This window comes from Ictidomys tridecemlineatus, chromosome 3, assembly GCF_052094955.1.
Source record: "Ictidomys tridecemlineatus isolate mIctTri1 chromosome 3, mIctTri1.hap1, whole genome shotgun sequence".
NCBI lineage: Eukaryota > Metazoa > Chordata > Mammalia > Rodentia > Sciuridae > Ictidomys > Ictidomys tridecemlineatus.
Window position 1 is genome coordinate 5,936,430 of NC_135479.1, and position 23,579 is coordinate 5,960,008.

General features: G+C 44.7%; 1 protein-coding gene across 1 annotated transcript in view; it reads left to right on the plus strand.

Annotated features, from left to right (window-relative positions):
• Nucleotides 1-3,796, plus strand: part of Grb2 (growth factor receptor bound protein 2) — a 69,085-nt gene extending 65,289 nt beyond the window's left edge. Inside the window, exons 5-6 of the mRNA XM_005332558.3 lie at nt 640-808; nt 1,793-3,796. Of these exons, the coding sequence (XP_005332615.1) occupies nt 640-808; nt 1,793-1,978 (355 nt within the window). The 3' untranslated portion in view covers nt 1,979-3,796. The remainder of the gene's footprint in view (nt 1-639; nt 809-1,792) is intronic.
• Nucleotides 3,797-23,579: the final 19,783 nt, after the last annotated feature.

A 23,579-nucleotide genomic window follows, 5' to 3' on the forward strand; every position in this document is an offset into this window, starting at 1 on the left:
CTTATCCGTTCCTCCATACCAAAGAATGGTCTAACTAGAGTTCCATTCCTTGGGGCTGGAGATGTGGCTCAAGCAGTATCGTGCTCGCCTGGCATGCGTGCGGCCCGGGTTCGATCCTCAGCACCACATACAAACAAAGATGTTGTGTCCGCCGAATACTAAAAAATAAATATTAAATTTTTTTTTAGAGAGAGAGAGAGAGAGAGAGAATTTTTAATATTTATTTTTTAGTTCTCGGCGGACACAACATCTTTGTATGTGGTGCTGAGGATCGAACCCGGGCCGCACGCATGCCAGGCAAGCGCGCTACCATTTGAGCCACATCCCCAGCCCAAATATTTAAAAAATTTAAAAAAAAAATAGAGTTCCATTCCTAGTCTATTGAGGAACCTTCAAGGATATTCTTGATTATCTTACAAGCATCATGAGTCAAACTGGTGGGTGAGATTCTCCCTCTTCGTATTGTTCCTGGTAACCCTCAGCAGCAATGCTCAGTGACTGCCCCAACTTTCTCCAGCCTGGGCCCTGTCAGAAATGTTGCCAGAAAAGGTTCTGTCCACACCAACATGGACAGACAACCCCTGACTAGCCAGCTCAGTGCACTTTGACCTTTCACATGTGTTCTCTCTGCCTCCCCAGGTTTGGAAATGATGTGCAGCACTTCAAGGTGCTCCGAGACGGAGCTGGAAAGTATTTCCTCTGGGTAGTGAAATTCAATTCTTTGAATGAATTGGTAGATTACCACAGATCAACATCTGTGTCCAGAAACCAGCAGATATTCCTTCGAGACATAGAGCAGGTGCCACAGGTAAGCCTGAGCTCCCTGGAGACAGCTTGGGATTATGTCTGGCAGGGAGGAATAGCTCCTTAAGCCAGCAGGTACCCTCCAGAGGGAGACTTCTGGGGCTTCTGTCACATCATTCAGAACGTCACCTCTAGTTTATGTTGAAGATCTGTAGTTTAAAATAAGATGGTTTTGCCTTTTTCAGGGGCACTTCTTTGAGGCAGTGTTGCTAGTATGCCACCTGCCTCTCTAGGGACACAATTCTTAACATATTTTTTAGATGTTGTACTTGAAAGCAGATTGTGAAGAAGGTCAGACCTGTCAGGGTGTGCGGTCCACACTCATTCCTACTCCTTATATCCCAGCCATAAGTTATGGCTAGTTTGACTTTTATTCAAACTCTCACCCTTTTAACCCTATAAAACCTTAAGGGTATTATAAGTGATAGGAATGAAAAGATTTTAAAGTCTACCAACAAAACCCAACTTTCCCCCCATCCTCAACCTCCCTATCGCTCCTATTTGATGATGTGACACTTTGGCTGCCCATAGTGAGATATGCCCCAATATTCTTTGAGCATTGGTGAAAGATTACCCTAAAAACCATTTAGGAAACCTAGGAAATGTAAGAATAAGCTGGGTGTGGTGGTAGATTCCTGCAATCCCAGTAATTTGGGATTGAGGCAGGAGGATTACAAGTTCAAAGCCAACCTCAGCTTCTTAGGCCCTAAACAACTTAGAGAGACCCTGCCTCAAAATAAAAACAGAAAAAGGGCTGGGGATGTGGCTCAGTGGCTAAGCGCCCCGGGGTTCAATCTCTGGTACCGAAAAAGAGGGGAAAAAAAAAAAAAGAAGAAAGAAGGAATAAATGAGGGAGGATGCACACTGTAGCTACTTCAGGAAACATGAGAATTAGCGCATATTTATTCCCCCTTGTAAACGGTTGGGCTTACGGAGCTGTTAGCAGGATCAGGAATGGCGTGTGTGTTTCCCTGTTCCTCTTTTGCAGCAGCCAACATACGTCCAGGCCCTCTTTGACTTTGACCCCCAGGAGGACGGTGAGCTGGGCTTCCGCCGGGGAGACTTCATCCATGTCATGGATAATTCAGACCCCAACTGGTGGAAGGGGGCTTGCCACGGGCAGACCGGCATGTTTCCCCGCAATTATGTTACCCCCGTGAACCGGAACGTCTAAGAATCAAGAAGAAATTATTTAAAGAAATTGAAAACACAAAAGAAACATACCCACAAGCTGCCTGTAACAGCAGCCTGTGAGGGAGCTCAGAACACCTGGCTGGGTCACACTGGTGACCTTCTCACTTTGGTTGGAACTTTGGGGGGTGGGTGGGGTGTTGGATATCAAAATGCCAAAACTTACCTATTGAATTAAGAAGAGTTTTTATTACAGATTCTCACCGCTGCTCCTGTTTCCCTTCCTATGTCCTTTTTCTCATCCTTTTTCTCTGTCCTTCGGTGCATGAATTTAAGGCCTCATATAGTCCCAGCTGATGCCAATAATAAAAGAAAAGAAATCAAGTGGGCTGTATTTTCTCTATGCAAAATGTCTGTCTTAGTGAAAATGACTGAAAGGAGAACAGTGAGTCTGTCCTCCATATGCACACACAGCAGGAGCTGCAGGGCAGCTGCCTCAGCTGGGTTTTCCCCCAGGTATTTCATCACATTGGAACTAGAGTCAGGAGGGAGGCATGCTGCCCACCCTATGGCTTCCTGAGAAAGTCAGACTGCAAACCTGCGCCTCTCTCTCTTCGTTCCCAGTGTCATTGACGGTGTTGTTTCTTCATAGTGCCTTTTTCCTTATTTCAAGGGTTACTTAGGCGTGGTGGCTTCTGTTTTGTTTTAAAATAAGTTAAAAACAGTCCAGAGCTTTTCAGCCAATTTGTCCCCTACTCTGTGTAAACAGTTTTTCTTCAGGAGAAGGGAAAGCCGGGTAGAGAAAGGAGACAGTACAACTGAAGGTGGGTGACCTGCCTGTACTGAGCCAGGAGTGTCTGCAGCTCAGCTTCAGTACTTATGAGGCCCTAGATGCTGGCCGTGATCAGTGGAGCAGCTGCTGACCCCACAAGCCTGGTGCATCTGGCTGCAAGGGTGGCACAGTGCTTGACCTCCAGGTCTCAAGTATGCTCTGCCCTCCTATCCCCAGAGTCTGCCAGGCACAAACTCCTGGAGCCAGCAGGTTGCAGATAAGGAAGGCAGAAAATGGCACCTAAGCCATTTTCAGTCTTCACAAGTCTAACCTTATTATGCCTATGCTGGGGTGAGAATTCAGAGTATTTACTTTTTGTTTTTCTTGCTCTTAAATTTAGGTCCAGGCTTTCATTTATGTGTCCCCTGACCTTCAAGGGGGTAGTGGCAGGAAGCAAGACTGGCTTTCATGTCTCTTTCACAGAGGATTGTGTTTGCACCTATTCCCAACACCCCATCCTTGGAAGCTGGAAGAGTTGAGGAAGGTGAAGTGGGAAAGACAGGAAGGCCAGGCCACTCAGAGCTCTGTCTACCTTCTGCTGACTCTCGGTCCCTCGTAGCAGTGTGCCTGCTAACTGCTTCTCTCCACACAGTCACCCTTCCCCTAACAAAAACAAGGTCACCTCTCTTTCTCTCCCTGGAAGTTGGCAGCCTTTGCCCTTTGTGTTCCTAGGGGTCAGTGGAATCTCCGCTGGACTCTGCTTGTGGAAATGGACTTGGCCTGGAGAGCCTTAAGGCCCAGGAGACGTTGACTCTTCTGGCCCAAACAGTCCTCACCTCTCCTTCTGCTCCTTCTTTCCCCACTTATGATAAGAGAACTCTCTGGCGTTCTACCCCTGGACCATTTGATTGTTTTATTTTGAAATTGGTGTATATCATGAAGCCTTGCTGAACTAAGTTTTGTGTGTATATATTTAAAAAAAATCAGTGTTTAAATAAAAAGACCTATGTACTTAATCCTTTAACTCTGCGGATAGCATTTGGTAGGTAGTGATTAACTGTGAATAATAAACATACAATGAATTCTTCACTCTGTATCTTTTTTCCCCCCTGCTTTATTAAAAACTTAAAACCATAAGGAGTTAGGTCAGGGAGTCAGGACTCTTGGATCCTCTCTCTTCAACTCACCTAGTTTACATTGCCCTTTGGGAGCAAGTGGGTCTCCAACCTGGCTGTTCTTCAGAATTGGGGCAGAGGGGCTTACTAATAATACAGGCTTGCAGACCCCACCCTCAGATCCTGGGACAGACATCTCGAGAGCACAAACAAGACAGCTGGATTTTTTTTGTTATATGCCAACAGCATTGATAAATATTATATGATAGTGATATCGATTAGTTTCTACTTATTACTCAAAACTTTAAAAACGGGCAGTTTTATAAAGACTTGCTATGTCCTGCCTGAGAGAAAGCACCAAGAGTCTCTCAAGACTTGATTCTAGCCCATCCATAGGCAGCACTGATCTTGGGTGTCAACAGCCTTATTTTTTACTACTCCGGAATTAGAGTTTAGAAAGCATAATGGTGAGTGTGGTTGTGCACACCCAAAGTCCCAACTCAGGAGGCTGAGGCAGAAGTATTTCAAGTTCAAGACCAGTCAGGGAGAGTTAGCAAGACCTCATCTCAATAAAAAGGGCTGGGGATGTAGCTCAGTGGTAAAATATCACTGGGTTCAGTTCCCAGCACAAAATAGAAAAGCACAGCCCTGGCAACTGCCCCTGAATGTGACTTGACGCTTCAACAATGCCTACCTCAGAATCAAAACTGCCAGGCCTTTGCCTTACTGCTTCTCATCATCCTGGGCTGTGCTAAGGAAGGAGAGGACCAGGAATGGCCTCTCCCTTACCTCTATGGGACTGTGGATGGCTCCTGATAGTAATTTTATTCCTGTGACATGCAGCATCTCTTCTGGCTCAGTAATTGGGAACATCTGCCAGTGAGAGGCCAAGGAGAGCCCTGAACACCCTTCCCAGACCATCAGCCACCCCTCTCCACTCCTGCACAGTGGTCATCCCTGCTGGGTCATCCTGATATTAGAAGTGTTCCCACTTTGACCTTCCGTGTTTGGTACAGAAGCATTCTTCAGTCCTAATTTTCATACTGACATGCAAGTTGTAGACTGAGCAAATTTCAGAGAAGTGTGGACAGCTCACAACCCTAGGACAAGGACTTGGAGACAGATGGTGGGTCACATTAGCTTGACCTAGGTGTTAGGTGAAATTATTTGGATTTTTTTTTTTTTTTTTTTTTTTTTTTTTTTTGGTACTGGATTGAACCCAAGGGCTCTGTACCATTGAACCACATCCTCAACCCTATTTTGTATTGTATTTAGAAAGACAGGGTCTCTCACTGAGTTGCTTAATGCCTCTATTTTTGCTGAGGCTGTCTCAGCCTCCCAAACCACTGGGATTACAGGTGTGCGCACTGCACACAGCTAGGTGGGCTTTGAAACTCCTGCCTCTGCTGGGATTACAGACACATGCCTGGCTTCCCCCCCACCCCCCATATAACAATAATTGAACCCAGGGGTGATTTGCCACTGAGCTACATTCCCTTTTATTTTTTGATACAGGATTTATACCAAGGCTGGCCTCCAATTTGGAATTCTCTTGCCTTGGCCTCCTGAGTTGTTGGGATTGTAAGCATGCATCATCACCACACCTGACTATTTGGGCAGTCATTAATAGGACAGTAGGGCTGGGATTCAACTCAGTGGTAGAACATATGTTTACATGCACAGGGTGCTGGACCAATCCCCTGCACACACACACACACACACAAAAGACGGTAGGCCTACAGGGCAGGTGGGATGGTGTGGACACAGTTCCTGGAGACGGCTCAGAAGGCACCTGAGCAGCCCTCTGCTGGGGTTTGTGAGGCCTTGAAAGCAGCTGCACAATGCTTACCCTCTTCTGTTCACTCCTAAGGCTTTCATTTGTCTTTTAAGGAGCACCATGGATCTCCTGACTTGCAGTAGTGCCCAGAACAGAACCTTGGAAAAACCAAGAGGCCAAGTTCACATTAGCTTAGGAAGTAGGAAGCTGGGTGGAGCCTCCCACTCACCCAGCTCGGCTTTCTCTCCTGGACAGTCAACTGTACAGTATGCCCAGCCTCAGTGTGTGTATGCATAGATGTGTGCTCGATGCTGGCATGAAGTATGTAAGCGACGTGTGGTTAGCCATGTGTACCAGGGGTTGAACTTGGGTGCTTAACCACTGAGCCACATCCCCAGTCCTTTCTATATTTTACTGAGACAGGATCTCACTAAGTTGCTTAGGGCCCTGCCAAGTTCTGAGGCTGGCCTTGAATTTGTTACTCTCCTGCCTCAACCTCCCAAGCTGCTGGGATTACAGGCTTGCACCACTCCTCCCAGCCTGCAGATTCCTTACTGTCCATATGCTGCCTCCTACCCTGGCTTCCCCAATGGACAGTAAGCCCTACAGGGCAGGAATTCAGTCACTGTGGCTTCCCTAGAATAAATAGTTCCTGAAACAGATGGGCTGCTCCACAGTATTTACCATCTGACTTAAGAATCATGTCCCAGGCACTACAAGGCCCATGGTGCCACATTCCCAGTCTTATGTGCAGAGAAAGCCAAGCAATGACACCTGCCATGGGGCAGCAGCTCTTGCCTGCCAGAGGTCAAGGAAGACCAGGCAGACAGGAGTGATGACTGCAGACCTGGAGCGGTGCTCTGGAAGGAGTATATGCCAGGTAAGATGAGCAGTCGCCCCCAGAAAGGGCTGTGTGCAGAGAGGAAGAGACAAAGGGGCCCTAGAAGATGCTGGTGCACCAGGTAGAGGCCAGGCCTAGTGGTCCTGGAAGCACAGGAAGGAGCTAAAAATGCACAGGCCCCTGAAACTAGTCCATTCATTTGTTTGGATTTGGTTTTGGGGTCTTTGTTTTGAGTTTGGTACTGGGGATTGAACCCAGGAGTGCTCTATCACTGAGCCACATCCCCAGCCTTTATTATTTTATTTCCAAACAGTGTCTCACTAAATTGTTCAGGCTGTCAGCTTGCTATCCTATTCTGCCTCAGCCTCTTGAGTCACTGGGATTACAGTCATGTGTCATCGTGCCTGGCCATTTCTTTGTTTTTAAGAGCAGCTTTAGACCTTGAAGAGTTTGTTTGTTTGTTTGTTTTAAATATTTTTTTAGTTGTTGATGGGCCTTTGTTTTGTTTATTTATTTATATGTGGTTCTGAGAATCAAACCCAGTGCCTCACACATGTGGGCAAGCGCTCTGCCACTGAGCCACAAACCCAGCCCTAGACCTTGAAGTTTTGCTTAAAGTTTCAAAGCTATTTGTTACTACTATAACATATTCCCAAATCCTTTTTGCATCTCCAAGTGAGCACTCTAAGGTTTATATTCAATCTGATAAAAGACAGATAGCCAGGCTCGGTGGTGCACACCTGTAATCCAAGCAACTCATGAGACACGAGAATCGGGAGTTCAAAGCCAGCCTCAGCAATAGCGAGGCCCTATGCAACTCAGTGAGACCTTGTCTCTAAATAAAATCCAAAATAGGGCTGGGGATGTGGCTCAGTATTCGAGTGCCCCTGAGTTCAATCTTCAATACCAAAAAAAAAAAAAAAAAAGACACAGATAACAACGGCAGCCCCAGATATCCTCAGGGACCAATTCAGACCTGTACCTGCATTCTGCTGGGACTTTACAGCCCCCAAGTCCCCCTCACCATTCCAGGAATCTGAAAATGAAAATCAAGTTTTCTTCATGAAAGGGCTCATCCCTGTTTGAGAGGCAAAGCTTCTATCTTTAGTTGTTCAATAAGTCATTAAGTCCCCCCACACACAGTTTGAGTCAGGTTTTGCACCACGATACAGATAACAGAAAAAAAATGGGTACTATATTCATTCACACACACACCTGAAGAAACACCTCAGTATGCTAAACCCCCTCAAGGATGGAAAAATCATAAAAATCATTTCTGAGGTGTGAGACTGCTGAAGATGATTTCAGCAAATTTGCCTAGCCTCTTAATGCATCAGAACGTGGATGCATTATTTTGTATTTTATTTAGAGACAAGGTCTCACTGAGTTGCTGAGGGCCTCACTATTGCTGAGGCTAGCTTTGAACTCGTGATCCTCCTCCCTCAGCACCCCAAGCTGCCGGGATTACAGTTGTGCGTCACTGTGCCCAGCCAGCCTCAGCAATTTAGCAAGGTTCTAAGTAGCTTAGTGAGATCCTGTCTCGAAATAAAATATAAGACACTGGGTTGTGGCTCAGTGGTAGAGTGCTTGCCTTGCACATGTAAGGCCCTGGGTTAGGTCCTCAGCACCACATATAAATAAACAAATAAAATAAAGATATATATATATACACACACACACACACACATAAACACACATAAAATACATATACACATAAAAAGGGCTGGGTTTGGGCTGGGGATGTGGCTCAACTGGTAGCGCGCTCGCCTGGAGTGCGTGCGGCCCGGATTCGAACCTCAGCACCACATACAAACAAAGATGTTGTGTCCGCCGATAACTAAAAAATAAATATTAAAAATAAAATTCTCTCCTCTAAAAAAAAGGGCTGGGTTTGTGGCTCAGTGTCCCTGGGTTCAATACCCAGTACCAAAAAAAAAAAAAAAAAGAACAGCTTTATTCAGTTACAACTAACATATCATACAAGTCACTTGTTTAAAGTAAGCCATTCAATGGTTCTTAGTAATTTTTAGTTATGCAATCATGACCATAATCAATATTAGAACATTGAAAGAGTTTTGAGCAGAGGAGCAGACAGGATCCTGTCCAGCAAACAGTGGGGAAGGAGCCCTGTGGAGACAATGCCATGTCCTGTGGGAGAGGCCGGTCATGATGACTAGAAGGCTCCTTGCTTGGGCAGTGGAACTGTGGCTGCTGTTGTAGGCCTGGGGGACCTCAAGGAGGAGCCTGGGGGCAGGAGGAGAAGAAAGGTGAACGTGTGCCTGAGGATGTGCCAGGGAAGCAGGGAGGTGCATTCACCTGAAGGCCAGGAGAAAGCTGAGCAAGGGCTCCAGCTCAGGGCTGGTCCACATGTGTGTCACCCTGAGGTCAAGGCCATGGCAAGGCCTCCTGCTCCTCAATCCATGAGGAAGCACTGTTCCTGAGGAAGCAGGAAGCCACAACGGAGCTGGAGACTGGAGGCAAACCAGGAGCAGGCAGTACCCAGAAGCCCAGGCTCCAGGAAACACTGGTGCCATCACTGCCCAGGCGAGAGCCTCTTCCTGTCTTCCTCCTCCGCCCTGTGTCTTCCCCAGAGAGTGGAGAGGACAAAGTCCAGACTCCAGGCCCACAGGAACAGGAGAGGGGAGGCCTAGACCTAGGGCTTTATTCTTGGCTGTGTGACCAGGGCCTTCAACATTCCATCCCCTGCCTTCAAGAGTCTAAAAGCTAAACCAGGCCTGGGAGTGTCGCTCAGGGTAGAGTGCTTGCCTAGCAAGAATGAGACATGAGGCCCTGGTGTCCATCTCCAGCACCTCCAAACAAAGAAAAAAACAAACCAACTATAACGTCTCGGGGTTGGTCTGAGGGTCCACCATGATCTGTCGCTGATAAGATCAGGTGCTGACTCCAATCTTGGCATTCAGTTTGCACCTGGTCCAGTTCTCCAACTCTGGCCTTCTGGACCTTGGCTTTAGCCAGAATCTGCTTTTCTGTCAGATCCTAGGCAAAGGCCTCTTCTGACCCCTCTTCCCCCTCCAGAATGTCCTCTCTACCTCTCTGCCCTGTCCTCTCTGTCTCTGCCCTGTCCTCTCTGCTTTTCTACTTATCCCTCACCTGTCAAGAGACCTGACTCAGGCTGGAGAAGTAGCTCAGTGACAGAGTGCTCGCCCAGCATATGCAAGGCCCTGGGATCAATACCCACTTCCAGAGAGAGAGAACGAGAGCCGACTCCACAAACCCCTCTCTCCTGAACAATCCCCAGACGCCCACTCCTCTGTAGTCTCAAAGCCCAAGTGCATGGCCCTCCTCCAGGTTATGTGTCTCTGCTCACTGAGGAGCTGCTCTCCAACCTGTCCTGCATTGTCCTGCCCTCTGGCCTCATTACTGTGTTGGTGGTGGCCCGGAGCAATAGGGGAGTGGTCAGGACCCTGGACTCTACAGTAGCCTTGGGCAGATTGCTTCCTATGCATTTAGAACACCTGGGTAGGTAACCTTGAGCATGTGCCCTTTCTAAGTCTCAGGTAAAGAAACTTCACTGATAAGAGAAACTGAGGGTGATTGACAAGATGACACAGGGTGATGCCTGAGTCACTAGCAGGAGGCGGGCTCCTCAATGCTAGCTCCCCTCACCTGAAACCGAGGCTGGGCTCCATTTCAGCTGAGGGGAGCTGGGCTCCATTTCAGCTCCCTGGGCTCGCTCCATTGCCTTGTGTACGTATTTGTTTGTTATTTAAAACTTCCATCCATTTTGAGAGTTGTCCTGTGATCTGTGGGAGGTATGGATCCAGCTCTCTTTTCCAGATGGCTGCAGAGCTATGCAGATTGTATTTAGTGTAAGGACCAGGGGTGAGCAGAGCTCAGTGACAGAGCACTTGCCTAGCATGCATGAGGTCCTGGGTTCCAGCACCACAAGGAAAAAAAAAAAAACACTCTGATTTGAGAGGATGCAAGTCACATACCAAGTTCTGGACTTCAGGGTCCTGATCCAGGGCCTTCCATTCTGTCCCTCTGTCCCTCTGTTCCTGGCCAGTGTGGGCAGCTATGCTAAGTCCCAAGGCAGCAGGTTTGGATCTCCCATTCTTTCCTCCTTGTTCCTCCTTCTCCTAGATTTTCCTGGCTCTACTTGCTTGTTTAGGTTTTCAATGTAAACTTTGTCTTGTTCCAAAAAAAAAAAAAAAAAAAAAAGAGAGATACAAAGAAACCCTTGGTGTTTTTGTTTGGATCCTGTTCACTTTGTAAACTCCCTTCAAAAGAAGTGACGTCAGAATGATGTTGAGTCTCCCTGTCCAGGAACCCAGCAGGTCTTCCTGGTCTCCTGTCCTTTGGGAACGTCTCAAAGTCTTCCTCATAAACCTTTGGCTTGTCTCTTGTGATGTTCATTCCCAGATATGTAGTCTGCTTTGTTGATGTTTTAAATCAGAACTTCTCTCACATCCTGTTGTCTGGCTGGCTGTTTTCTATGTGTGGAAGGGTATTGATTTCTTACTCCCCTGCTAAATTATCTGATTACACTGGTTTGGTGATTGATCTCACACAGACAGAATTGTGAGTAAACATCATGTTTAAGCTCTTCAACTAGATGAGCTCCAGGAAGCTTTCTCTACTGCTTGTATTTATTGGGGGGAGGGGGCGGCAGTACTGGGGACTGAACTCAGAGGCACTCAAACCCTGAGCCACATCCTCAGTCCTATTTTGTATTTCATTTAGAGACAGGGTCTCACTAAGTTGCTTAGCACCCCGCCATTACTGAGGCTGGCTTTGAACTCAAAATCCTCCTGTCTCAGCCTCCTGAGCAGATGGAATTACAGGCATATGCCACCATACCCAGCTCTCCACTGCTTGTTAGCCCTTCTTGTACCACCAAGATGTCATTAAGGGAGCGAATAACTGCTGCTAAGAGACAGCACTTTTGTCTCAGTGTGGATGACTGCTTATTCCTATAAGTAAGTCTGTTTAAATCTGTTAAAAAAGTCTTACTTGAACAAAATTTAAAGCATTTTTTTTTTTTAGCTTGACCCAGTGGTACACAATCAAAATCCCAGCAACTCAGGGGGCTGAGACAGGAGGATTGCAAAATCAAAGCCCGCCTCAGCAACTTAGTGAGATCCTGTCTCAAAAAATTAAAAGGAGTGGGAATGTGGCTCAGTGATAGAGCACCCCTGGGTTCAATCCACAGTACAGACAAAACTTTTTTTTTTTTTTTTTTTTTGGAGGAAGGGCTATGAGTCTTTTGCCAACATTCTCTGACAGTTCTGGAGGCTGGGAAGTCCAAGGTCAAGGTGCCAGTAGACTCAGTTCTTTTTCTTTTCCTTTCCTTTCATTTCATTTATTTATTTGCTTGTTTGTTTCTTTGTTTGTTCTTTGGAATCCAGGTTATTCTAAGTCCTTAGGGCCTTGCTCAGTTGCTGAGGTAGATCTCAAATTTGTGATCCTCCTCTCTACATCTTCCATGTCCTTGGGATGACAACTGTGTACCATTGTGCCAGGCAAGACTCAGTTCTTGGTGAGGGCTCTCTTCCTGGCTTGCACATAGCTGCTTTCTTATCACATCCTCACATAGCAGAGAGCAGAGGTGAGGGAGAGGGAGAGGAAATGAAGGCACTCTTCCTCTTCTAATGAGGGCACTTATCTCATTATGAAGTCCCCACCATCATGATCTCATGACTAACCCCATTTAATACTCAAAGGTCCCACCTCCTAATACAATCACATTGGGTATTAGGACTTCATCATTTAAAAAAAAAAAAAATTTTTTTTTTTTTTTTTTTTTGGTACTGGGATTGAACCCAAGAGTGCTTTACAACACTGAGCTACAACCCCAGTCTTTTATTTTTTACTTTGAGACAGGGTTTTATCAAGTTGCTTAGGGCCTTGCTAAATTGCTGGCCTCAAATTTGTAAATCCATGGGGCTGGGGATGTGGCTCAAGCCGTAGCGCGCTCGCCTAGCATGCGTGCGGCCCGGGTTCGATCCTCAGCAGCACCACATACCAACAAAGATGTTGTGTCCGCCGAGAACTAAGAAAAAATAAATAAATGTTAAAATTCTCTCTCTCTCTCTGTCCCCCCCCCTCTCTCACTCTCTCTTTAAAAAAAAAAAAAAAAAAAAAATTTGTAAATCCTCCAGCCTCAGTCTTCTGAGTTGCTGGGATTACAGTCATGCTTCACCCCATAAATTCAGGGCAATTTTGGCAATTTAGCAAGACCCTGTATCAAAATAAAATTTTTAAAAGAAATAAAAATATTAAAAAGGATTGGGGATATAGTTCTATGGTAGAGTGCTCTGGGTTCACTCCCCAGTACTGCTACATACATACATACATACATACATACATACATACATCTTATCTAGTAGCTCTGGATAAAAATCCCCCATTCTTTCTCTTGAAAGAGGTAGGATAGGAGAAATAAGAATGGGTAGAAAGGAGCCAGGTGCGGTGGAGCACGCCTGCAATCCCAGTGGCTCGGAGGCTGAGACAGGATTGAAAGTTCCAAGTCAGCTGAGCAGCTCAGGGAGACCCTGTCTCTAAATGAAATACAAAATAGCACTGGGGATGTGGCTCAGTGGCTGAGTGCCCCTGAGTTCAAGCCCTAGTACCCAACCCCCACCCCCCAAAAAAAGAAAGAATGGGTAGAAAAGACCAATAGGGAGGGAAGAGAAACTGTAATCGTAAATCTAAGAAGCTCCACCACCACCTTTGTCTTCTCCCCCAAGGGAGGGCTGGGATGATTTTGGCTCAGTTGGCAGAGCACTTTCCTGGCACATGTGAGGCACTAGGTTCGATCCTTGGCACCATATAAAAATAAAATAAAGGCACTGTGTCCATCTACTAGAAAAAAATATTTTAAAAAAAGCCAAGGGAAAAATACCATTAGATATTGATGGGCATATTCCAAATTTATCCATTGACTGGATGATATCAACCTAGAGATTTGAAAGATGACAACCAGGTCATTGTGACCCACCCTAGGCTTCATGACTAAGAAAACTGAGTTCACCAGGTTGACATCACCTTCCTCCCCACTCAGGTTCAGGATTCACGATTTACCAAATTTTCTTTAAAAGAAGAGCCTAGGGCTGGGGATAGAGCTCACTTGGTAGAGTGCTTGTCTCATATGCACAAGGCCCTGGGTTCAATACCCAGCACAAAGAAAAAGAAAGTCATTCTGTCCATGTACAACTACGAAAAATATTGAAAGGAAGAAGAAGAGAAGAGCCTAGCTATGCACAGTAGCCCCAGAAATTTGGGAGCCTGAGGCAGGAGGATCACGAGTTCAAAGCCAGCCTCAGCAATGGCAAGATGCTAAACAACTTGGTTAGACCCGTCTAAACAACTCAGTGAGACCCTGACTCTAAATAGAAAATACAAAATAGGGCTGAGGATGTGGCTCAGTGCGACTGCCCCTGAATTCAATCCCTGATACCAGAATAAATAAATAAATAAGAGTCTAGCCAAGCATGGTGGTGCTCACCTGTAATGCCAGCCATTTGGGAGGCTATGGCAGGAGGATTGCCAAGTCCAAGGCCAGCCTCAGCAATTTAATGAGATCCTAAGCAATTTACAGAGACCCCATCTCAAAATAAAAAATAAAAGGGCTGAAGATGTGGCTCAGTGGTTAAGCGTCCCGGGGTTCAATTCCTGATACCACAACAAATACATAAATAAGAGTCTGAGAGCCACAAGCACACCATGCTCTAGCCCCTGCACTCCTTCTCCCTTGAAGTACATATTCTGCTCTATTGTTTGCCTTCCTGAATAAATTTCTCTACTTTCTTGAATAAATCTTTGTGCCTTTTTTGACATGTCCTGAAATTTCTTTTGGTGGCTTAAGAACCTGCCAGGACTGGGCTGAGGTCCTTCTTCTGCCTTCGGGGGTTTCTCTCAGACCTCTTATCAGGTGATATTTCCATCCTTCCTCCCTCTGGAACTCCTGCTGCTTTGGACAGCTGACAACTCTTTTTGGCAGGGGAGTGGGGGTACCAGGGTACTGAGGGTTTAACCCAGGGGTGCTTAACCACTGAGTCACATCCTTTTTCTTTTTTATTTCGAGACAGAGTCTTGCTTAATTGGTTAGGGCCTTGCTAAGTTGCTGAAGCTGACCTCAAACTTGCGATCCTCCTGCCTCAGTTTCTTGAGTTGCTGAGATTAGAGGTGTGCCCAACTGTGCCTGCCCTATCTTGGACAAGTATGAGGTCTCCTCTGCTCACCTTGACCCACCCCTGACCCGGGAGTTCCTGAAGGTTGGTATTTTGTAACTTCCTTATTCATATTTCTGTTTCCAGCACCTGAGGCAGGCAATACTGAAAATGTTCAGTAGACACTGGGAAGGCACGGATGGATGACACAGTACCCCACATGGCTCAGAGTGACATGACTTCCTTTTCTGCATCCGCCTCTGCCCATGGAGGTATTTATAGGCAAGGGAATGTGGGAGTAGAAAGAATTCTGTGCATAGGAGAGCTGAACAGAGAAAAACTGCGGGGACATCCTTGGATGTTTTTCCTTTGTTCACCTCTGAGGTGGGGATACACATGCTGGAGAGGACCTTGGATTTCAGAGACAAAAGTGATATGGGCATTGACCTCTTGGGGGACAGGCATGAATGATAGTATATAAGGATTAGATTGAGCTGCCAAGAAAGTAGCAGAGTTCCACACTAATATTGGTTTCAAAGAAAGGGTGACTTCAGAGCTAAGGTGCTAAGAAAGAAGGTAAAGTAGTACATGAAAAGTACATGGGCATCCAAAAAAATAGAAAATGACGCACATTGACAAGGATGTGCAGGAATCAGAAGCCTGTGCGGGGCTGGGGGAATGTGAAACGTTGCAGCTACTTTGGAAAACAATTTGGTGGTTCCTCTACATGCTAAACAGAATTCCCACTAACCCAACATTCCACTCCCCAGTATCTACTGAAATAGGGTGTGGTGATGCACATCTATAATCCCAACTCCTCCTCAGGAGGCCAAGGCAGGAGGATTGCAAATTTGAGGCCATGGAAATGTGGATCAGTGGTAGAACAATTGCCTGGAAAGTTGAAGGCCAGCCTGGGCAACTTTTCGAAAACTTTAGCAACTTGGCCAGACCATGTCTTTTTTTTTTTTTTCCTTAATTGTTGATAGACCTTTATTTTATTTATTTACATGTGGTGCTGAGAATCGAACCCAGTGCCTCACACATACCAGGTAAGTGCACTACGGCTGAGACTGAGCCCCAGCCACCAGACCATGTCTTACAGCAAAAAAATTAAAAAAAAAAAAAAAAAAAAAAAGAACTGGGGATGTAGTTCAGTGGTAGAGTACTTGACCAGCATGCACAAGGCCCTGGATTCAATTCCCTATACTGCAAAAGAGAAAGAAGGAAGAAAGAGAGAGAGAAATAAAGAAAGAAAAAGGAAGGATAAATGTTGTATGATTGCAATTTACATGAAATATCTAGAATAGGTAAATCTATAGAGACCAAAAGTAGGTGAAAGGTTAGGAGAGAATGGAGGAAGGAGAGAACAGGAAGTTATTGCTTAATGGGTGCTTAATGGGTAGTTTCTATTTGGGGTCATGAAAAAGTCTAATGGTGGTTTAAAAAAATAGTGGGCTAGGGTCATACCCAGTGGTAGAGTGCTTGCCTGGCATGTGTGAGGCACTGGGTTCAATTCTCAGCACCACATATAAATAAAGGTCCATAAACAACTAAAAAAATATTTTAAAAATAGTGGTGTTTATTGCACCATTATGAATGGAATTACTGCCACTGGACTGTACTTTTGATTTCATGGATTGATTTATTTGCAGTACTAGAGATTAAACCAGGGGCACTTTTCCATTGAGCTATATATCCCCACAACTGCAGCCCTTTTTAAAAATATATATTTTTAAATTTTATTTGTTTATGTATATATGTGTTTTGGTACTAAGCATTGACTCCAGGAGTTACATCCCTAGCATTTTATTTTTTTGAGACAGGATCTCACTAAATTGCTGAGGATCTTGCTAAATTGCTGAGACTGGTCTCAAATTTGTGCTCCCAACCTTCTGAGTCGATGGCATTACAGTTCTGCACCATCACACCAGTTTTTGCAATTTTTTTGTGTGTGTCAGGGATAAAACCCTGGGGGCTAATCATGAGCAGCAGTCCCAGTCCTTTTTATATTTTATTTATCTAAAAAAAATTTTAGTTGTAGGTAGATATGATTTATTTATCTATCTATCTATCTATTTATTATGTGGTGTTGAGGATCGAACCCAGTGCTCAATGAATGCTAGGCAAGCGTTCTGCCACTGAGCCACAACCCCAGTCCCTCTTTTTATATTTTCTTAGAGACAGGATCTCACTAAGTTGCTTAGGAGTCGATAAATTGCTGGGACTAGCTTTGAACTCCCAATCATTCTGCCTCAGTCCTGACTATACAAACATTTTTGTAGAGATATTTTCATTTCTCATGGATAACTACGTAGAAGTAGAATTATTGGATCATAGATGTACATATTATTAACTGCATAAGAAACTGCCTGACCTTTGCCCAAACTGTGTCATATTATATTCCCATTGACAGCTGCTCAATATTCTTGCTAGGGTAGACATGGTGGCACATGCCTCTATTCCCAATGACGCAGGAGGCCAAGGCAAGAGGATCACAAAGATTGGATTTGAGACCCCTCCACCTGCTGCATCTTTTATCTTGAGGTAGAGTTGATTTAGCTGGTCCCATTTCCTAAGTTTTCTTTCTGAAGAATGAAACTTTATCAGATTGAAGAATCTGGATTGCTCAAAACTACAGAGGAGGCTGGATGTGGTGGTGCACACCTGTCATCCCAGCAGCTCAGGAGGCTGAGGCAGGAGGGCTGGGGATGCGGTAAAGCACCAGGGATTCAATCCCCCAGAACCAATAAATAAAACAAAACAAAGCAAAAGTCAATTTAAAAAGACTATAGAGCAATTGCCCTAGAACTTTCTTATTGTAGACAGTTTAATTACAGTTGTAGGGAGGTTTATGCTGTGGAAGTGCTCAGGGGTGGAACTCCTGTGCCTCTTCTGCCACCCACACTCAGCTGCCACTGCAGCTCTTTCCCGTACTCATCTCTCCCAGGGACTTCTGGCCTCTGTGGCTAGCTTGGGATGACACTTCATATGCACTGTGGCACCCAGATAATTTGATTCTGCCTGCTTTTTCATTTCCAGTAGAAAGCAAATTCTTTCTTTGAATTGGTTTATTTTCCTGATGCACTTAGTTATTTCTCTCTTTGGTTGACTTTAGATCAAAACTAAAAATATTTATCTAGAGTATGAATTTAGGGGCTGGGGTTGTGGCTCAGTGATAGAGCGCTTGCTTAGCTTGCCATGTATGAAGCATAGGGTTCAATTCTCAGCACCACATATAAATAAATGAATAATTTTTATTTTTAAGAATTCTTTTTTTTTTTTTTTTTTTTAGAGAGAGTGAGAGAGGGGGACAGAGAGAGAGAGAGAATTTTAACATTTATTTATTTTTTCTTAGTTCTCGGCGGACACAACATCTTTGTTGGTATGTGGTGCTGCTGAGGATCGAACCCGGGCCGCACGCATGCTAGGCGAGCGCGCTACGGCTTGAGCCACATCCCCAACCCCAAATTTTTTAAAAATGTGAATTCAGTCAGGTACAGTGGTGCACACTTGGAATCCCAGTGGTTTGAGAGGCTGAGGCAGGAGGATGATGAGTTCAAAGCCAGCCTCAGCAATTTAGCAAGACCTGTCTCAAAAAAATTAAAAAAAGGACTGGGGATGTAACTTGGTCCCTGGTGTTGAACTCTGGGTTCAATCCCTGGTTACTGGCCCATCCCCCAAGAAAAAGAGTATAAATTTACAGGTATGGGTTAATAGGAACCAGAGAAATGCTACCTACAAGAGTGCTGGGACTTCCTTTCCATCTTCATTACCACCATCCTTATTATATCATAGTTAGAATTTCATAAGAGAGAATGGGGCACAGTATCGGTCCCTAAAATATCTTTATTAATTAGACCCAGTTATTTCACTTTTATTAATACCCTCCTTTTACACTTTGTCCAAAGTATAAAAAATTATATGCACAAAGATTTTCCAAATGGTATTCCTTTTATTCCTTTTTATTTTTTCTGTACCAAGGATTGAACCCAGGGATACCTACTCACTGAGCCCCAGCCCCAGCCTTTTTTTAGCTGGGGGTGAAGGGATTACCAGGGATTGAACTCAGGGGCACTCAACCTCTGGGCCACATCCCCAGCCCTATTTTATATTTTATTTAGAGACAGGGTCTCACTGAGTTGCTTAGTGCCTTGCTTTTGCTGAAGCTGTCTTTAAACTCGCCATCCTCCTGTCTCAGACTCCCAAGCTACTGGGATTCCAGATGTGCACCACAACGCCCAGCAGCCCTAGCCTTTTTTTATTGTTTTAGTTTGAGACAGGGTCTCTCTAAGTTGCTGAGGCTGGCTTTGAACTTGCAATCCTCCTGCCTTAGCCTCCTGAGCCGCTGAGATTACAGGCTTACACCATGGCACCCTGTCTAAATGGTATTGCTTTTATAGCCCAAATGATGAACCACTTAAAGTTTGGGGCAGGAGTCAGCCACACAGAAAGTAATGAGCCAGAAAGTAAATACTTTAGGCTTTGCAGGCCATACTGCCTCTGTCACAGCTTCTCAACACTGGAGTTTTGTACCATGAAAGCAGCCATATGTAAGCAAATGAGCATGGCTATGTTCCAATAAAACTATATGTACAAATGCAGAGCTATAGTTTGTCATACCCTGGTCTAGGTAAATAGTCAATAAACAGATCGATGAAGAGTGCATTACGTACTCATTAAAAATTAGTAATCAATATTGTGAAAAACATGAGAAAGTATTATAGCAAGCAAAAAATTGTGAGAATGCAAAAGTATATGAATGAATGTGATCATGGGGGCAAATAACACACTAAGCATATAATAAAAAGTTGACAAAGTGTCTGGGTGCAGGGTCACACGCCTATATTTCCAGCAGCTTGGGAGGCTGAGGCAAAAAAAAGGGCTGGGCTGGGGCTCAGTGGATAAGTACCCCTGGCTTCAATCTCTGATACAGGGATTGTGAGTTCAAAGCCAGCTTCAGTAACTTAGCAAGGCCCTAAGCAACTCAGTGAGACCCTGTCTCTAAATAGAATACAAAAAAGAGCTGGGGGGCTGGAGATATGGCTCAAGTGGTAACGCGCTCGCCTGGCATGCGCGAGGCGCTGGGTTAGATCCTCAGCACCACATAAGATAAAATAAAGATGTTGTGTCCACCGAAAACTGAAAAATAAATATTAAAAAATATTCTCTCTCTCTCTCCCCCTCTTTCTCCTCCTCTCTCTTTTTTTTTTTTAAAGTGCATTTTATTTTATTTTATTTTTTTTAGAGAGAGGAGAAGGAGAGAGAGAGAGAGAGAGAGAGAGAGAATTTATTTATTTATTTATTTTAGTTCTCGGCAGACACAACATCTTTGTTGGTATGTGGTGCTGAGGATCAACCCGGGCCGCACGCACGCCAGGCAAGCGCGCTACCGCTTGAGCCACATCCCCAGCCCCTCCTCCTCTCTCTCTTTAAAAAAAAAAAAAAAAAGGCTGGGATGTGACTCAGTGGTTAAGCACCTTTAGTTTCAATCCCTGCTACAAAAAAAAAAAAAAAATGACAAAGTACATCAAATTACTAACAGTGGTTATAGAAGATGGCAGGGCAATAAATGGACAGCTTTATGTTTCCTCCAAATTTCAGTTCAATCCCAGGGGCATTTAACCACTGAGTCAAGTTCCCAGCCCTTTTTACTTTTTATTTTGGGACAGCATCTTGCTAAGTTTCTTAGGCCCTTGCTAAATTGCTGAGTCTTTGAACTTGTGATCCTCCTGCCTCAGCTTCCCCACCTGCTGGGGTTACAGGCATGTGCCATTGTGCCCAGCACTTGTGTTACTTTTTTTTATTTTTAATATTTATGTTCTTTTTTAGTTGCAGTTGGACACAGTACCTTTATTTCATTTATTTATATGTGGTGCTGAGGATCGAACTCAGGGTCTCGCACGTACTAGGCGAGTGCTGTACCACTGAGCCACAACCCCAGCCCCAACTTGTGTTACTTTTATAATAAAGTAATTTTTATTTTATTTATTTATTTATTTTAAGAGAGAGAATTTTATTTATTTTTTAATTTTTTCGGTGGACACAACATCTTTGTTTGTATGTGGTGCTGAGGATCCAACCCAGGCCGCACGCATGCCAGGAGAGCGCGCTACCGCTTGGGCCACATCTCCAGCCCATAAAATAATTTTTAAAATTAAAATATCTCAGGGCTGCATCGTGGCTCAGTAGAAGCACACGCGTTTGGCATGTGTGAGACCTGGGTTCAATCTCTAGCACCACATAAAAATAAATAAAATAAAGGTACTGTGTTCATCTACAATTTAAAAATTTTTTTAAAAAATGCCTCAAGGGTCTGGAGTTGTAGCGAGCTTGCCTAGCATGCATAAAGCACTGGGTTCGATTCTCAGCACCACATAAAAGTCCATCAACAACTAAAAAAATATTTTTAAAAAACCCTCAAAATCTGAAAAAAAAAAAGAAGAAGAACAAATAAAAAATAGTTATTAACTCAGAGTACCTCTGAGTCACAAGTTTTAAAAATCTTTATCCTTAGCTGGGCATGGTAGTGCATGCCTGTAACTCCAGCAGTTTGGGCCACTGAGGCAGGAGGATCTCGAGCTTGAAGCCAACCTCAGCAACTTAGGGAAGCCCTATGCAACTCAGTGAGACCCTGTCTCTAAATAAAATATTAAAAAGGGCTGGGGGGGCTGGGGTTGTGGCTCAGTGGCAGAGCACTCGCCTTGCACATATGAGGCACTGGGTTCAATCCTCAGCACCACATAAAAATAAAGAGATCATGTCCATCTACTACTAAAAAAATATTTAATAAAAAAAGAAACATTATACTGAATAAAGGTTTCAAAGATAAAAAAAGTTTAAAAAAAATAAATAAAAAGGGCTGGGGATGTGGCTCAATGGTTAAGTGCCCCTGGGTTCAATTCCTGGTACCAAAAAAAAAACAAAACAAAACTTTATCTTCCAAGTTTCTACCATGAGATTCTTAAAATAAAAACAAGTTGTTTCAAATATTGGAAAAACTAGTCAGGTATGCTGGCTCAAGTCTGTAATCCCAGTAACTCAGAGGCTGAGGTAGGTGGATCACAAGTTCAAGGCTAGCCTCAGAAATTCATTGAGACCCTGCCTCAAAAATTTTTAAAAAGGACAAGGGGTGTAATTCAATGGTGGAGTACTTTCCTCGCATGTGTGAGGGCTTGGGTACAATCCCAGTACTGTCAAAAAACGACAACCAAAAAAACCCTAATGGCAAAAGTCCAAGTGGATTGAGCCAAGAACCAATACCTTAAACTCCAAGTGAAGGAGGCTGCACTGTTTATTTCAGAGTCTGGTTGCGCCTTCATTTATCCCCCCCGGACTCTCCTGGAGTGTCTTACCAGATGGCACTAGAGAGGCAGAAGATGTGTTCCCTGCTCACTCTGCTGGAGCTCCCAGATGCTAAGAACTGGGCAACTCGTGCTCACTGGCACAAGGTCCTAAGTGCTCCTGTAAGGTGTGTGCAGAGAACTGGGAAGCCACAGAAGGCTGCAGGCCCTCCCAGGGGTTAGAACTGGAGAGGGTCTGATACCTGGGGACGGTGGCCTCTCAGATGGGCCTTGGGGGACTGATGAGGGGAGAGTGCCAGTGACAGGCAGAGGGAAGGACCTCTCCGGGAGAGAATCCTTTTGTCTTGAGAGTGATGAAATGACCTCCCTGACCTGCTGTGGATTCTAGGAACCCCCCAGGCCCTTTTCTCTATAAGTCCAGAAATGCCCCTTAGCCACAGATACATTGAGCCCTTGAGCCCTGACAGATGCCCGAAGCCTGAAGACAGCAGAGAACCTGCTTCTTAGATTTGGGACTCCCAGAAGTACCCTGAGTCAGGCAGAAGCATAAGTCGTGGGTCTGTGGAAGAAGACAGTTTGTGGTTGACCTGGACACGCCAACCCTTCCGCCAGGCACAGACACTTCCATCTTGAAGACAAGGCTGCACCCACTCTCTTCCTCTGTGAAACTGGGTGTAGGGTGGAGAAGGGCTTCCCACAGTCAGAGCAGAAAAGACCTTCTCAGGGAACCTCAGAAATGGGTGAAGAGTAACATGATGATAATCTGGTCAGAGAGAACCAAATGCTGAAAACCAGAGAGTTTGAGCCTTGCCAGCAATCTCAAGATCCCTCCCTTTGGGGCTGAATCCACCCTCCCAACGGCCCCTGACAGTGGGGTCTGCTGAGAAGTGCAACACGAGAGGTTGAAATGCTTAAAGAAATCAACTCTTAAAAGTCACTGGACAGTGAATATTTTTTTTGGTTAGTTTACTGGTGTTTGAGTCATTTGCTGAGTGAATCTGAAAGACCAAAAAAAGGAACTACCAGAAACACTCCTATCTTTGGCCTCCACAGCCTGTCAGAACTTCCTCTATAATCCTCCAACAGTGGCTGTTTATTTTTCATGATTTTCTCAGCATTATGGCCCTAAAGTTTAAAACAAAATAATAACTAAAATGATGGAAATTTACAGCCATGAAAAGACCTGCACATGCAGTTTATTAGCAACTTCATTTATAAATGTTAAAACTTGGAAGCTTGGGCTGGGATTGTGAGTCAGCGGTAGAGCACTCACCTAGCACCGGTGGGACCCGGGTTCAATCCTCAGACTCAGCACCACATTAAAATAAATAAATAAGGCATTTTGTTGTGTCCATCGACACCTAAAAAAAAAAAAAAAACAACTTGGAAGTATCCAAGATGCCCTGCATCCTGACGGGGGCTTTTCTTTTTTGGTGCTGGGGATCAAACTCAGAGCCTCACAACTGCACTCTGTCATTGAGCTCCACCTGCAGCCACACACAATGGAACATTATTTGGCACAAGAAGACACAGAAGGGCCTTAGAAGCCATTGGTAAGGAAAGAAAGCAAGCTCCAAATAGGCAGGATTCCTAAGTGTTCACTGGCATCCCCAGCATCTAAAACACTGTCTGGCCAAAGCAGATTCTTAATAAATATAAGAAAAAAAAAAAGATGGAAAAGAGGCGCTTCATCTCATCCTAAGTCA